Raw genomic sequence first — 15,152 nt, 5'->3', positions numbered from 1 at the left:
GTTTACATATTTCTATAGTTTATGAAAGCTAAAGATTAAGCTCGTAATTCAGAAAAGTATCTAATGTACTTTACTCTTATAAATAGGTAGATATGTGTATATATTCTTTTATGGACGTATGATACTTTCTGCAATCTACATCGAGATAGTTTTTAAAAATAAACATAAAGAAGAATATTTGCTACATGTGTCACAGAGATGGCATGAATAGGAATCGTGGCACAAAACGTCCAACGTTTGAAAAAATATAAACCTAATTTGTGCGTCGGTGTATTTTCATATATACATGTTGAGCACACAAAAATATTCTTTCATTTATATACATCTTTCACACATAATTTTTACAGAGTCTGGATGATATTTCTCTTATACAATTATAATATATCTATTCTTTTTTATCACAAACAATAAACATGGGTCATATTCAAAATAGATGTCCATAATTGTGTAATTTATGGATGGTTACAATTGCCCTTTGAGTTTAGTCCATTTTTCTGGCACCTCGCGTTCTCCATGCAATTAGCAGATTCCAAGAAAAATACAAAGAGAAACAGTGTACTTGCGAAGCTAAAAGAATAAAAGCGTACCAAAGTACGCCATATGGTAGACTCTAAAAAGTAAAATAATAAAAGTATAATTATCTTATATTTAAGAACAAAATGCAAGAAATATGAAATTTATTTTTTCAAAAATAAATCTTGCAATATAATATCAGCACATTTTAACAAAAAGTTTAATTAAGAAAATTTAATGACATTTAAAATAAAAAACAAACATACCTGCCACAAATGAATGTCCTCAGATTTGCCTACAGTCAGGTATGTCCAGACATCCTTAAAATAATAGACTATAGCATAACCTAATGGCCCATAACCTAACAGGACAATACCTATCATGTATTTTTGCAGTGTTTTAATCCTATTCCTTTTAATCGCAGAAAGAGCGAGAAAAGATAATAACAAACTAATACACCATATATACTCCCACCATAATGGCTGAAATAGAAGAAGAAATAAATAAACATTAGATGATTAAAAAGTCAACATATCATATCTATATTCAATATTATTAATTTACATGTGACATACACTATAAAGAAAAGGACAAAAGAAAGTACATGTTTTATCTACGTTAGATTTACCAGATTAATCTACAAAGATATTTCTTATTAAAGTTTCATATTGTCTTCTTGTAAATAATTATGCTTAAAATATAGCCACAATTATAAACAATAATTGTATTAAATGTTAAGATATCATTATATTATACCTGTGGTACTTGTAACTCCTCAATTTCCAAAATAAATATATCCATACGGTCTAATATATCTGCAGACAGTTTGGCAAGCATGACGAAAAATAACAGATAGTGAAAAAATATACAATACTTCAGTCTTGATTTGTTAGTCGCACTGGAAACAAGTATATTTTTATAAATTTTAATGAAAATGTATGATACACGTTTTAATATACACGTATGCGTGATATAAATTAATAATATAGCGTTTACGCTACATATATATATATATATATATATATATATATATATACATATAAAGATATATATAGTTGTTGAAATAGGTACCAAACGTAAATTGATATTATATAGTATTATTAGATGAATGAAAATCATCTAAAAGTAATAAAGTTTTATGTTTCTTTCGAATTCTCACCTGACTTGGTAGTGTGTCGCGATTTTCTGTCGGTGACTATAATCGCTCCCATCTGTTCCCAGAGCCTGGGAAAGCGTAACTTTCGAGGCCATAATCGGTAAGGCGTATCAGTCTCTTCTTTAAATGGACACGAGATTCATTCGCGAACGGAGAAATAAAATCCAAGGCAATTTATTAGCAGTGGTTCATCAACGAGTATTTATAACTATTTTTAAACTTCACGCAGCCAGATGGGAAACAGAGTGGCTTCGTCACGGGCTCGTTGGCCTAGACCCTCCGGCCCACGGTGGTGATTCCGGAACTGTCCGGAGTACCTCAAAGTACCCAGGGTAATGTAATCTGGTGTATGTCAGAGAATTGAGAATAACAGGGAACGCGCGATAGCTTAAAGTAAACACCAGAGCACCATAGCAAAAGTGTCAATTTCCCGACCGCCGACACCGCTGTGGATTCGTACTGCTCGTGCAACCGGTGCAACCAAGTTACCAAAGTGCAACTTGGTTACCGAAGGAGTCTTAAGGGTGCGCTAAGCGCCTCCTCTACTTTTGTCTACTTCCTCCACCCGTCCGCTACTTCGCTATCGCGTTCAACGTACGTATATAAGATGAAAATTGTATAAAATCCGGAGCATTGTTTGGCGAGCGCTGCGAGACGGCGTATCCATATTTACTACTGTTTACTGCTATTTACGGAGAGAGGCTCGACATAAAAGTCGGTGTAATTTGTCGCGAGTCGAGAGTCGTAGTGTGGAAGTGGGACAAGATGTAAGAACTTGTGTTTTTCTTATGTTGCAGAGAAATTTGATCGGTCAGGGTGCGCGCGCATTAACGTTCTGCGTGTGTACTTACGGTGCATACACCGCGGTGGATAAGAAACAAGTATGAATTGGTATAAATTACTACAGATATGTATTACCACCGACATAAACTTTACTTTTACATTCTTTTCAAGTGTCGAATTATATAATTATTAATTTGGGAAAAATATTTATATTACGTTTTATACATTCTCATTACTGTAGGTCACAAAATACTTGAACAATATTTGATTCAATTATAAACTTTATTTATCGATTCGTAACAGCTGTGTAGATTTCTCCAAAGATACGTACTTCAGACACCTGTTTCTTCATTTTCATTCGCGTTGGAATTTATGTACAGATATTATACTTTCTTTAATCTTATCTCAGCAAATATCAATCAACGATAATTACATAACTGTTATAGTTATAATTGCCTAATGTTTAATACTATAATGTTACACTATATTACAGTTATATTGCTGAATGGGAAATTATAACAATTGTGTTGTGTATATATATACAGTTGATTGATATTTGTTGGGATCGTGTGTGTGTGTTTGTGTATGCGTGCGTGGGTGCGTGCGTGTGTGTGTGTGTGTGTGTACAATTAGTCTGTCTTCATTAATGTCCACCAATAGCATCTATAAAAGTTGTCAAGATGCACAAATATCTCTATCGCTTTACATAGAAAAGAACTCGAGCTGCTCTCAATAGTGCGTCGCAACTAATTTTTCGCGGGCACATATTTTATAAAGCTACCTATTCTCCGATACAAGTTTACATCGAGTAATGGCTGGAAAACATCATAATTGATGAATCAAATGTATATGTTCCTGGAAAATGCCCTTTCCTTTATAAATGCTTCGACAAGTGACAGATATCTTTCGAGACAAACAACTTGTTTTACGTTGGAAGGAAAGGGAATGTAATCAGGTACACATTTTGAATGTACAAACAGCGTATTGGAATCCTGTGTCAATCGGTCGCAGTTATTACTGACTGCGCGTCTAATAAACTCTCACTTAGAAGGATTGAGCTATTCATAATCGGCGCACTTACAGTGTTCCCTGACCTATTGTTACTGAAGGGATAAAAGCTATCGATATTTGTATGAACAGAACAGATACCGACCTTGTCTATCGGGGAAACACAGCTTTCGTTTATTCCAAGTTGATTTATGTCGTTTTGGAGTAATCTAATGTAAAGTTCAATATGTCTTTGTCCGCCGTTACGAATCTCGAGTGTCGGTATCCAACGAAAATAGCATTGCGTCCAAAGCTCGAGACTAGAAACCGCATACAAAGGCTTAATAATCGTTTTGTTTTCCGTTTTTATCTTGTCGGTGAAACTACAGGGAATAAATAAAGGATTATAAAACAACAAGATGTCTTGATCGTTGAATTGTTCACGCCAGTCCCAAACGCTACGAAGTACAAGAGGTGTGTTGGGATCCTGAAAAGTCCAAGTTATGTAACGCTTGTAAGCTTATTAACTACCGAGGTTACAGAAGAGACCTCAAGTAAAATTTATTATTATTACCATAGCTGCCACTGCTCGATCTCTCTCACAATTGAAAATAAAAGTATCGAAAATGGAAACATGTGCCGCGTCCCATAGTGTGGTCAAGTACGTTTCCGTAAATTCAAATTCTGTTGGATATTGTTGACACAATTGCCACACACAGTCGAGGTATAAGAGAAACAATGGAGACTGTACACAATCAAATCAAGATAATTTGCCTTTGCTAGTATCCCAGGTGTTTTTTCTTTTTTTTTTTTAGTGCCATTTTTAAGTGCTTGCCATGCGTACCTTTTCTGAATTAGCTTTCACGATGTGGCCTAATCTATCACAAAACGGATGGCCACCAGCGACCCATTCCTTTTGTAATAACGATTGAAAGCCTGCTATAGTACGAAAGTGATGATCCAGCATCAGTTGCGCTAAACTCGATATAACGCAGCACAAGTCTCTAGCAGCACCTTCTAAAAACGATTCTCGTTTATGACACATGTCGACTTTGATAAACTCTCGACTTTTCCATTCCACACGATAACGTCAATCGTAAAGTCGATTGCTTGTGTTAAAAGATTCCTTTACGTCCGCTACATTACGTCTGAACAACTACCTTGTAAGATGACGGAAATTCCTAAATTAAGACGGTCGCAGACTTCAACTGTCTTTTGTAGGCAATACGATATGTATTTAAGCCATTTTGTATTTTCTAATAATGAATAAAAATTATTATCTTGAATCCAGAATTGTCTGATGTTTTCTGAAATAAATATATACATTTTCCTTTGTTTTGCAATCTAGATACTTGCAAGTATCGGTATTAGTATGACACGTGTATGTAGATAAATAAAGACTTACCTGGTGTACATAAGTTAATAAATTTGGTGAAACTTGCTGCTATTAGCTTTACATTAATTTCTTTATTCAATTCGATGACAACCGGCGGTATCTTTTGAGGATGGCTTTTACGAACATTTTCAAACATAATATTCTCCTGCATCCTCTCTGCAATCGTTGGTAATAATTCAGACATTTTTACTAACGCCGCACCATGGACACTCGTCCAGGACCATACCGGTGGTCTATTACCTTGAAAATGTCTAGCTGCATCTGTCAACTGACTGTCTGTCACAGACGCAGGTACTACTACGTATTGCGATAAACTGCAAACAGATATGTGATAACGGAATTAAAATTCGGTTTGATGAATTTGTTTCAAACGTGCACACGTATTATAATTGCATTAATTAGGTATATAAATTATATAAATGCACAATGAGCAAGTTACCTGGGACAAAGTTGAAATTTAGCGTTAACCATGGATAATCTCCAACCTTTCCTTATTTCGTCACTACACAATGCTCTTTTCAATTCGTTTTGCCAGTCTGAAATATCCCGAAATAGTTGTACATTTTTGTCAAGACTACTGTAGTAAGCCTCTCTGTAATTAGACATTTAATACAAACATTGATTTAAAGTGTGTATACGCACTATGCACATATATTGTTTATTCTGAGGAGAGGGGTACACCTTTAACAACGTAACTTTAACATTGTAATGTTACATTTTCTTCCAAATATAATACTAACTTGTAATCGTAGGCAAACAACAGTTGGTGTCTGCTAGGAAAAGCATGATGTAACAGCGCAGTCAGAAGATTTTTACCGTGCCCAAGAGGTGAAAACTTGAAAGAAAACGACCATGTTCTGAGATTCTGAAATTCATAATGTAATACTTATAATTTTTCTTCATTACAAACGTTTATAGTTTGTATACAACAAAGTTAGAATTTTTGATTTTTAAGTGATCATGTTATAGTACTCTGTGACACCTAAGCCAAAGAACCGATTTTCGACATCCATTCTCCTATTATAGAGTGTCTTAATATCAATACACACAAGATGGAAAACTTACTCTGCAGATGATAAATATTCCTTTTACTTTCGATGGTACCGTATTACCAGGAACTAATTTTCTTTTCTTATCTCCTATCATAATGTAAATTTCATCAATATTTGTCAAACAGGTATCTGTATACCCATACAAATGGTTTTGTTGGCGAGTAATGTTCTGTAACATAGATTCGTGTCTAAAAATTGGTTTACACTTCAATAAACAAACCAACGATTGTAAAGTTACATGCCTACACATACATACCTCTCCATTGGAATCACCACTGGTGACAAAGGTAAGTTTGAAATTGGTTACTGACAAAACACCAGATATGCCTTGTTTTAGATCACTAACGGGTAAAAACATAAGAACACTCTGCGCCTCGGCAATAAGAACTTCTCCTGGCAATAATTTTATGTTATTTTCAACCAATGAATTACGTCGGCTGGAATTGAAGGTCTACAAGAAGGTTATGTTCATTAGCATCTAAACATTCAGATATGCTTTTCCAGTTTAGTTGAATTAGAGTTTAGGTTACATAACAACGCGTAGATTAATTAAATGCGAAAATGTTTACACAGGCTTAAATCAGTTGACAATTACCTGCAGCTCGTGCTCCTCTAATCCTACGTAACTAATAAAGTTGTTGCTACTTTTGTTTTCCATGATGGACAGTCGATTTGCAAAAAAACAAAATTTGCAGGTTTATTATACTATTCCTGCAAAGTAGAAACAAGCGCGCAAATGATACAACGCTTCGTTCAATGTTCCTCTCGCATAGTTGAATTCAGAATCCAGTTGACAACTTTTACAGGGCACGATATCGTTCCTAGCAGCTAGAAATTCAAACTCCACTTAATACGGGCGGTACTGTAATATATTTTATATATATATATATATACACAGTATCTTCATTAATCGGATATCTAAACCGAGACGAAAAGTGAGACTATTGCATGGGCGTCGCCATGTTGAAAATTAGATACTAGCAAAGTAGAGAATAGAGAAGTAGCATGAAGCCATGAAGTAGCGTTTAATAGCATCTACTGTACTTGGTTGGAATGCACTAGTGTGCACTGGTGCGCTTATTCTCCTCGAACTCGACTGTAATTGGTTAATTTCTTACAACCTAATTGGCTCCAGCACACTGGACGCGGAAACGCTTGCCGCGCGGCAAAATGTGACGCGGTAGCCAATCAGCTTACAGCTCCTAACATGCTCATTGGTCGCCAGTGTGCTGGTGTCTAGTAACTTTTCTCTGCTTTACCAATGAAGTTATATTATTTTTAAATTGGCCAATCAGAGTGTGCAATCGGAATTGTAAGCAATCGCAACCTTCCCTCCTGCAAAAACTACTTGTCAAACGCAATTTTATAAAAGAAAAAAATTATTTCTTTTAGCATAAAGCATCACGTCTTGTATTTCGTGGGCACGAATTTGAAATACTCGTATATACGTATGTAAAGAGTGACTTAATTTGTGGGACATGGAAATATATTCACAAATAATAGACGTGATATAAATTATGGAGAAATAATATTGATAAAAAAATATTTAGATACAGAAACATTATACATAACGAATTTACGAAAGTTCAATAAGCAATTATATTAACATATTTCTTTTTAAACTAATTTAATAAATACATTTCTTTTTATTAGAAAGAATATAATATTCGACACTTTTTTTATGCGCGCTCGGCGTATACTTTTTCTCTTTTTTAGGAGATATCGCAGCGATGTTAAAATGAGGAATTACACGATGGATATGGGCTCTTTTTTATTTTTATTAATATAGTTATTCTACACAGAAAAGTTAACTTGTTTTCGAATGAATAAAATAAAATATATAGTATACACATCTTACTACCTTGCTTTTTCTTGGTAGCCTCACACGAGAGAAAAAATATGACAAACGATATAAATACTACAAAATCTACAGACACAAAAGTTTGGCGCCCTATAGCGAGATACTACATACATAATGTTTGGTCTCCTTTCTTGCTAATAGTAGCTCACACGCGATAATTTACAATAAAGTACAACTTTTATTCAAAGCGCAAATAATATTTCGCTATTCGTTTTTAATAAATATTGCTAATAATATACGTGTATTGTTATAAATAATAAGTGTTTCGTGTGTATGTGTGTGTGTTGCGCGAGAGGGACAGAGCAGCGAAGGATAGGGTGAGGGAGAAGATTGTTTGCAAAGTGATATGGATAATATATATAATTTTACTGTTATACGCTGACAGAGATAAATAATTTAAAATGCACATTATTTTATTTTCGACCCTCTATAACCCAATTATTACATTACAAAATTTTGTAACGTGCTCGTTTGATATTATTTGTAGCATTATTATTATTATTATTGATATCTGCCGAAACAATCTGTGCGGAAGGGGAAGATCGATATCCGGAGGAATGTTTATCGGCATTGTGTAATTTTTTTAATTTCTCACATGTGCTGCTGTCTTGTTTAATAAAATAGTGTTCTACTGAAATGAATTAAAATTATAATTACTTGAAACAATTACACTGGGTTATATAGAGTTAAATCGATGACTGCCTGCTGTATGTAAAAAATGCTAGTCACATTCGTGCAATCTGTATATGTAATAATAATTAATACAGTATGTAATTTGTTTTTGCGCGTAAAATGCCATGTATCTCGATATTTGACAAAAACAATATACATATCTAACAATAGTCTCATTTTTACATATAAAATGATAAACCGAATCAATTCTTTTAGTAGCCCTTTGAGAGTATGTCGATATAAATATAACGATAGGCTCGTAAATTAATCGGGGTCACTGGGAATATATATCTTATTATTAAATAGATTCGAGAAATCGAGATAGACCGAATTCGAGTTATTTACAAAGATATGAAGTCAATGCTATATACAGGAATGACAATTCCTTTCGTGTGATGCATCGATCGCTAAATCTGACCAAAAAATGACGACACAACAAAGTATGAACAGTCGATATCTCTCTTCTTAAAACCCTTAAGTAACAATAACGGAAGATAGGCGGATTATTCTATTGATAAGTACAGTGACACGTCCATTTCGTACGTATATTATCCTTCAATTGCGATTGTAGTCAGTACTAAACTTTATTTCATTTGCGTTTAGCGTTTTAGCATTATGGGAAATGATGCGTTATATATACGGTACTATCCTTTTATGATGATTAATCTCCAAGTATTATAACGTCTCTTCCGACCATGTTTAGAATAAGGCTATCAAGTTTACTGTAGCCATTGATAGTAATTTGTATTTGCAAAGTGTATCTAGGAAGCATACATGTACATGTATATATACATACACACGCGCGCGCACACACAACACACACAACACACACATACACACACACACACACACACACACACACACACACACACAAGCACGCACGCACACATAAGAGCGTGTTTAAGAGATTATAGGACTTTTGTGCATGGAAAGATACACTTCAATAAAATGCTTACCGTTGAGGATTAAGGATACATAGAAAAATAACTTTATATATAAACACAATTTGTAGAGTTTTTGTAAGAAAATAACCGATAAAATTAAAAAAAAGTGATTTTATTAAGTTATTAAAAAATTTTTTATTAAAAGTTATTAAATTTTTTTGTCACGATGTCTTATAAACAGAAATATATACCTATAAATTGTATGCTACAAGTTTAATCAAGTTACCATTTATAAAGAGAATGCCGTTGAAATTAAAAAAAAAAGAAGAATCTGATATATGTACGTGATTTTCATCAAAAAGAAAAATTTTTTTCAATTCTTTGTGATAAAATTATGTTTCGGCAACTCTTTGTTTGACATTTTCTCACAAAATCTTTTAAAAATTACGCCTACAAAAATTTTGTTTATGTATTTTTAATCTTCAAATAACAATAAACATTTTACAACAAGTTGTTTTTTCCGTACGTAAAAGTTCTACAATTGAGTATATAATCGCGCGTCATCTTTTTACTTGTATTCTTATTCAACGTGCTTGTGCATCACCCAACTTTCTAATTTCGAATAATTTTACTTCTCACGAATTTAAAAGTTGGAAAGAGGCGGAGGAGAGAGAGAGATGAGAGAGAGAGAGAGAGAGAGAGAGAGAGAGAGAGAGAGAGAGAGGAAGAAAGGAGGGAGGGAGAGATTAGGTGAAAGGGAGGACAGCAATGAACGTAAAATTACTATCAGCAGTTTGTTCGAGTCTCTTGATCGTAATGTTTTACCATACTTAAGCTACTGGCATAGAATCCTGAGACAGTTGTCTTGTACCAACTTTTATGGTTTTCTATAGCTGTTTTCTTTTTTTCCTCTTTTAATAAACACGTGTAATTGTATACCTCCTTTCTTAAATTTTAAAACATACACAACACAGTTTGCGTTTCAAAGCGTGTTTAAAATAATTGAAATTTCGACAATTTAAGTCCTTTTGTTTCTTCTTAAATAACTACAGCTATAAAAGAAGAATTGATAATAACGATATAAATTGTTAATTACAAAAACGAGTAATATATTCGTTTGAAATAAATTAGTTCCATTTGGTCATACGTCTTGCATACTGGCACTTTGCCCACTCGTTACACATTACAAAAGTAACGAAAGCGCGTGTCGTAGTTTCGTAATATACACGTTTAAAACCTAATTCGCATGTATTAATTTACAAAAGAGAAAAATTACTTCGAACGTCCTGATCCAATGGCAATATATGTATAATATTTCTCCGTCGCTTTTTCATTGTTCCATTTGAAAGTTTTATCCTTCATTTCTTGATACATTGCACTTAAACGTATTTATGTATGTGTAGTTTATTATACGTCTAATAATTGCCACAGGTTGTAATACGTTCTTTCCCCTATTTTTAACTAGTGTTTTCAAACATGATCCGCGCTAAGATTCTATTAATTGATGATTATCCTTCGATTCAAGATTGAATGTCAAAAGACAGTATTTTCTTGTTCTATTTTTCAGTTGGGGTACACACGCGATATATACACGATACATATTTCTGCCGCATATTCTTGACACGACGACATCACATATGCCTAGAGCACATACAAATGAGTGCCAACGTCTTTAACGTTCTTAACAACTACTTATTATCAGCGGGAGCTCGTGACACGATCATTCTAATATTCACACGTCGCGGATAATATCATGCACATTAGTGCGTATGACGCGATAGAAAACAGTTAATCATAAGGCATCGAATCGATTCGCTCTCCGTCTAATTCGTTACCTCGTTAAACCGGGGATAATTGCGCAGAACGCGATTGAGGCTGCTTACAACTTATTACGTTACAAAAGTAAGAAAGCGGTAATGTAAGTGATACACGCTTGAATTTTTTCTGACTCGATTGTTTTCACTTGATTTTGTGTATGTGTGTGTGTGTGTGTGTGTGTGTGAGAGAGAGAGAACGCGATCTTCCACATGTGCATGGTAAAAAGAAAAAGAAAGGGAGACTCATTTCTTAGTGTTTGTGAGATTGTAAAAATCGCGCAATTATTCCTGGTGTAACGTTAGTTAAGTATACTTATGCGTTCGTAGCTACTAATTTTCGTCTAAAGTCGAAGGTATGTACGAGATACATTAAATTGTTAAAATTTTATTGCTAGTTAATTTGACTGAGATTCCAATTTTGTTGTACAAATTGTCAAATCATTCTCGTTAAAATAAAGAATGAAAACTATCGAAAGAAATAGATATCGCTTTATTTAAAAGCGAGCTTAACGATACATTGTTTCTCTCGTTTTTGCAAGTGTATAAAGTATTTACAATAATTTACCATTATATTAATAATAGACTTCTTTCTCCATTAGAAAAAAAGTGCATTATAAATTACATATAAACTCTTAAAAATCAGAAAATTATAGAAATGTACTAGTACATTTTTTTTGCGAAGAAAATTTGCTGCGGTTTATGTATATATGTATATATAAAATCACGCAGCGCGCTAGTGTATTACAAAATTGTCAAAAGCGCATGATCACGATACTTATTTGACTCATATACAACATCAAATATGTATAATTATATTGCACGAGATGGTAAGACAATACCGCGAAATATAACTTTCCATTTCAAAGATCAAACACAAGTACTGTGTATCTGTAAAGTACGTTTTTTTTTTTTTATAAATATATAACTATATATGTTAGGCTCGAATCTAAACTTAAATTTTTCGATTTATATCAAACAATGGAGCTTCGAAGATTAATAAGTTCGGATTCGATCGACAAGTCAACATAGTCAACGAGACGATTATCAAAATGCGTTCTCAACGATAGAAAGATAGATGAAGAATGAAGAAATATATAATAAAAATATAAGAGCTCGATATATATACATACATATATATGTATATATACTATAGGGACGCGTACAGGTATACATATGCATATGTATAATATGTATATATCAAATTGATCGTTTTCCTTAAATATGTACTAGATACATACCGGTTTATCTAAATCTTCGTAAAAGTTAAATAAATTTATGAATCATACGATGACGATCCATGATCATGGGCGGGACTCGGTGGCGTTGATGGATTTGAACTATTGTTCGAAGCTATAGAGTGTCTAGGGCTGCCTCCAGATGGATGTTCCTGCGTAAAGAACGTACATAGACAAATATACATTTTACACACGCATGTACAATATACGTATACATATATTTTGCTCGTACATTAATACATGTTTCACAATTACAAAATATGCTATTTACTTTTGGGAATTGAACGATGAGCATGTAGATAAATTGATAATTAGAGGCAAATTGGTCCTTTGTGTTGATAATAATTAATCATAAGTAATATATCTGTGTAAAATTAATAAATTACCTTGTTATGTAAAGATGCGATACTGCCGAGAGAGAGCGGAGTATGTGAACGCAAATGTAACGATTCAGAATCAATTTGGTCCACTGGAGTACGCGGTAAGGAAGGTGGCGTGGCAGTTGGTCGTGGTGGCGCAGGACCTCTTCGTGATGTTGTCGAACCTAAGTCATACATATTGCATCTGATTACATGCGATGCAAAAATTGAAAGATACGATTTCCACGCGTACAATCTCGTTTGTAACATAAGTATATAAGAAAAACAAATTTGTTAACATATGTTACGTATGCTTTATTATTTTATTAATTTACCGTTATGCGGTGAATATCCAGAGTTTCTAGAAATATGCGAGCTCAGGCGACGTGCGTCAGAAGGGGGATGCCTAGGAGGCAATGGTGCTGGTTTGTTCGGTGTTTGAAGCGTAGCGTCATATAACTATAAAAAAAAAAGTAAAATGGAAAGAGAGAGATCGCTATGTATTTATTTGGCTTGTTATAATTGTGTTAGGAGAAAATTGTTGTGACTTCTTCATGTGATTTATCGAAAATGCACATTACTTACTCTTTGCTGACTACTATGAAGATGAGAACTACTATGATGACTCGTGTGTTGTTGATCAGCGGTTTCTAATGTCGTAGGCAAATCTAATAAACGTTGTATCTACAATAAAAGAAAATGTATATGTAAAATAGTATGTTTTACGTATGCGAATGAACGTATATGAATGTACATAGTACTAACATTAGGAAATGTCAAAACGACTTTTCCGAATTCTGTTCTTTAAAACCTAACTCGTCTTGTCCACAATGTATTGTTTGCAAAAATTGTTTACAACAATAATTGTCATATACAAAATTTAAACTTTTTACATACCTGAATCCCATTTCCTGGACCCATATGACTAATATGATTGAAATTTGTCGGTGCAGAAATCATTTTCGAGCGTCTGTCTGTAGGACGAACAGCTCGATTGCCCTCTCGTAATGAAAATCTTCGTCGTGGCCTTGTCATTTGTCTACCACTCGCATCCAAGGGCATCAAATTTAATAATTCTCCTACAGCATAACGTGTTTATAATGTTAACCAATAACTAATCAATTCAACAACAGCCAATTAGCCCAAGCAAACGGGATATCAGCTTAGTTATATAATAAACATATATAATTTTATATGTAATATAGTGTCGTCTAGGTTCTTAGGCGGAAAGCATACTTACGCTGATGCAGATTGCTGAGATAAATAACATACGGCATATCATTTATTACGCAAGACGTAAGAGAACCTGAGATATTTAACGGTCGGGCTCGTTTCACATTAAGTGTTTGTAACCAGTCTCCAGATGTACAATCAAACACGTCGATATGAGTCTCGCTATACACCAACAGATATCCCTCGCAATAACCTGAAATTAAAAATCACAAATCGTAAAGTACGATGAGGATGAATCTACAAGTGAGATTAGCACTAAAATATTTCGACGATCAAACCGAACGTTAAGAATATATATAGTAACACGATAGAAGCACAATCAGATAAATATGTAACTCGTGATGCGAGCCTTGTACTTACTGACTGCTGTAGGAACTGCAGGATACATTATCTCTCGATCTCGGCTCTTTCTTCCCTGACTATCAACATATACTGCTAATGTATGGAAGACTAATAAGAATTCACCGCGTGTCAATTCTATGCAACGTAACGCATCCACGGCACTATAGGTGAGGAAACCCAAAAGCGTATTCTCAGCGTGGACCAAAGCTACGAAGTAGACAAGAGAGTTGGACAAAGGTTCTGATTACGATGTAAAATAAAATAGAGCGATAATACAAGGGATAAATTTATATTATACGTACAAATAGGATGATGATCTCCTAAAATGCTGTAAATAGAAAATCCTGATGGATAACCAACGCACAAGCGTCCTTCGGAGAGAATTTGTAAAGTTTGTGCGTGACATGGTAACATTAATTCACGTATGCGTTTATGCCTTGTTTTCGTACGTGTTATCTCATAGATGATAATTTGAGACGCGTTCTACAAAAAATAAATTGCACGATATTACATATGCATCTCGAAACACAGTAGTGTATTGTAAGTTATATATTGTATTATATATATTTGATTGTATGTTACTAATGGCGCGCCTTACTTGTTTCTTTATTGCAACGCATAAGCAATAATTAAGTGGATTCCGACGCACTACTCCAGTTGTTAATGTGATGCAGCCTTTAGTTTCTGCTACTTTAATCCATTCGACTTCATCTCCATCCAAGGCACGTACTGGAACCAGCCGTACATGACGTTGTTTTCCGCTCAGTACCACTATTAATTGCTCCTCCGTAACATACTCAAGAAGATATATTTTTTTTCCTTCTCCGACTCTCGCAATTTCTACAAATTTATTAAAATTAAA

At 34.0% G+C, this 15,152-nt stretch overlaps 3 protein-coding genes across 3 annotated transcripts in view; all 3 read right to left on the bottom strand.

Annotated features, from left to right (window-relative positions):
• Positions 1–81: 81 nt before the first annotated feature.
• Positions 82–2,225, bottom strand: jagn (jagunal). The gene is made up of 4 exons (XM_018544964.1): positions 1,673–2,225; positions 1,270–1,411; positions 780–995; positions 82–610 (listed from the first exon to the last, which is right to left on the bottom strand). Exons 1-4 carry the CDS (start codon positions 1,762–1,764, stop codon positions 482–484), a joined length of 579 nt encoding a protein of 192 aa, XP_018400466.1. The 5' UTR covers positions 1,765–2,225; the 3' UTR covers positions 82–481.
• A 791-nt stretch (positions 2,226–3,016) lies between these two features.
• On the bottom strand, positions 3,017–6,830 carry LOC108777939 (myotubularin-related protein 10-B). The gene is made up of 10 exons (XM_018544946.1): positions 6,483–6,830; positions 6,144–6,338; positions 5,901–6,056; positions 5,576–5,700; positions 5,275–5,427; positions 4,845–5,149; positions 4,600–4,746; positions 4,284–4,456; positions 4,014–4,184; positions 3,017–3,926 (listed from the first exon to the last, which is right to left on the bottom strand). The coding sequence occupies exons 1-10, from the start codon at positions 6,543–6,545 to the stop codon at positions 3,450–3,452; spliced, it is 1,965 nt and encodes a 654-aa protein (XP_018400448.1). The 5' UTR covers positions 6,546–6,830; the 3' UTR covers positions 3,017–3,449.
• A 5,449-nt stretch (positions 6,831–12,279) lies between these two features.
• Positions 12,280–15,152, bottom strand: part of gek (serine/threonine-protein kinase gek) — a 13,917-nt gene continuing 11,044 nt past the window's right edge. Inside the window, exons 19-27 of the mRNA XM_018544966.1 lie at positions 14,889–15,130; positions 14,593–14,773; positions 14,309–14,497; positions 13,956–14,141; positions 13,613–13,794; positions 13,301–13,399; positions 13,051–13,174; positions 12,743–12,900; positions 12,280–12,508 (exon numbers count right to left, since the gene is read on the bottom strand). Coding sequence (XP_018400468.1) covers positions 12,395–12,508; positions 12,743–12,900; positions 13,051–13,174; positions 13,301–13,399; positions 13,613–13,794; positions 13,956–14,141; positions 14,309–14,497; positions 14,593–14,773; positions 14,889–15,130 — 1,475 coding nt within the window. The 3' untranslated portion in view covers positions 12,280–12,394. The remainder of the gene's footprint in view (positions 12,509–12,742; positions 12,901–13,050; positions 13,175–13,300; positions 13,400–13,612; positions 13,795–13,955; positions 14,142–14,308; positions 14,498–14,592; positions 14,774–14,888; positions 15,131–15,152) is intronic.

This window comes from Cyphomyrmex costatus, unplaced genomic scaffold, assembly GCF_001594065.2.
Source record: "Cyphomyrmex costatus isolate MS0001 unplaced genomic scaffold, Ccosl1.0 scaffold474, whole genome shotgun sequence".
NCBI lineage: Eukaryota > Metazoa > Arthropoda > Insecta > Hymenoptera > Formicidae > Cyphomyrmex > Cyphomyrmex costatus.
Note: the sequence above shows the minus strand (reverse complement) of the source record. Positions and strands in the feature narration are given on the sequence as shown.

Excerpts from the sequence above, each read along its gene's own strand:
- jagn (XM_018544964.1), bottom strand. The coding sequence starts at position 1,764 with ATGGCCTCGAAAGTTACGCTTTCCCAGGCTCTGGGAACAGATGGGAGC. Across the intron at positions 1,412-1,672 it reads GCGACACACTACCAAGTCAG|TGCGACTAACAAATCAAGAC; the intron begins GTGAGAATTCGA and ends ACTTGTTTCCAG. Across the intron at positions 611-779 it reads AGGACATTCATTTGTGGCAG|AGTCTACCATATGGCGTACT; the intron begins GTATGTTTGTTT and ends TTTACTTTTTAG.
- LOC108777939 (XM_018544946.1), bottom strand. The coding sequence starts at position 6,545 with ATGGAAAACAAAAGTAGCAACAACTTTATTAGTTACGTAGGATTAGAG. Across the intron at positions 6,057-6,143 it reads GTGGTGATTCCAATGGAGAG|AACATTACTCGCCAACAAAA; the intron begins GTATGTATGTGT and ends TCTATGTTACAG. Across the intron at positions 5,428-5,575 it reads TTGTTTGCCTACGATTACAA|AGAGGCTTACTACAGTAGTC; the intron begins GTTAGTATTATA and ends GTCTAATTACAG.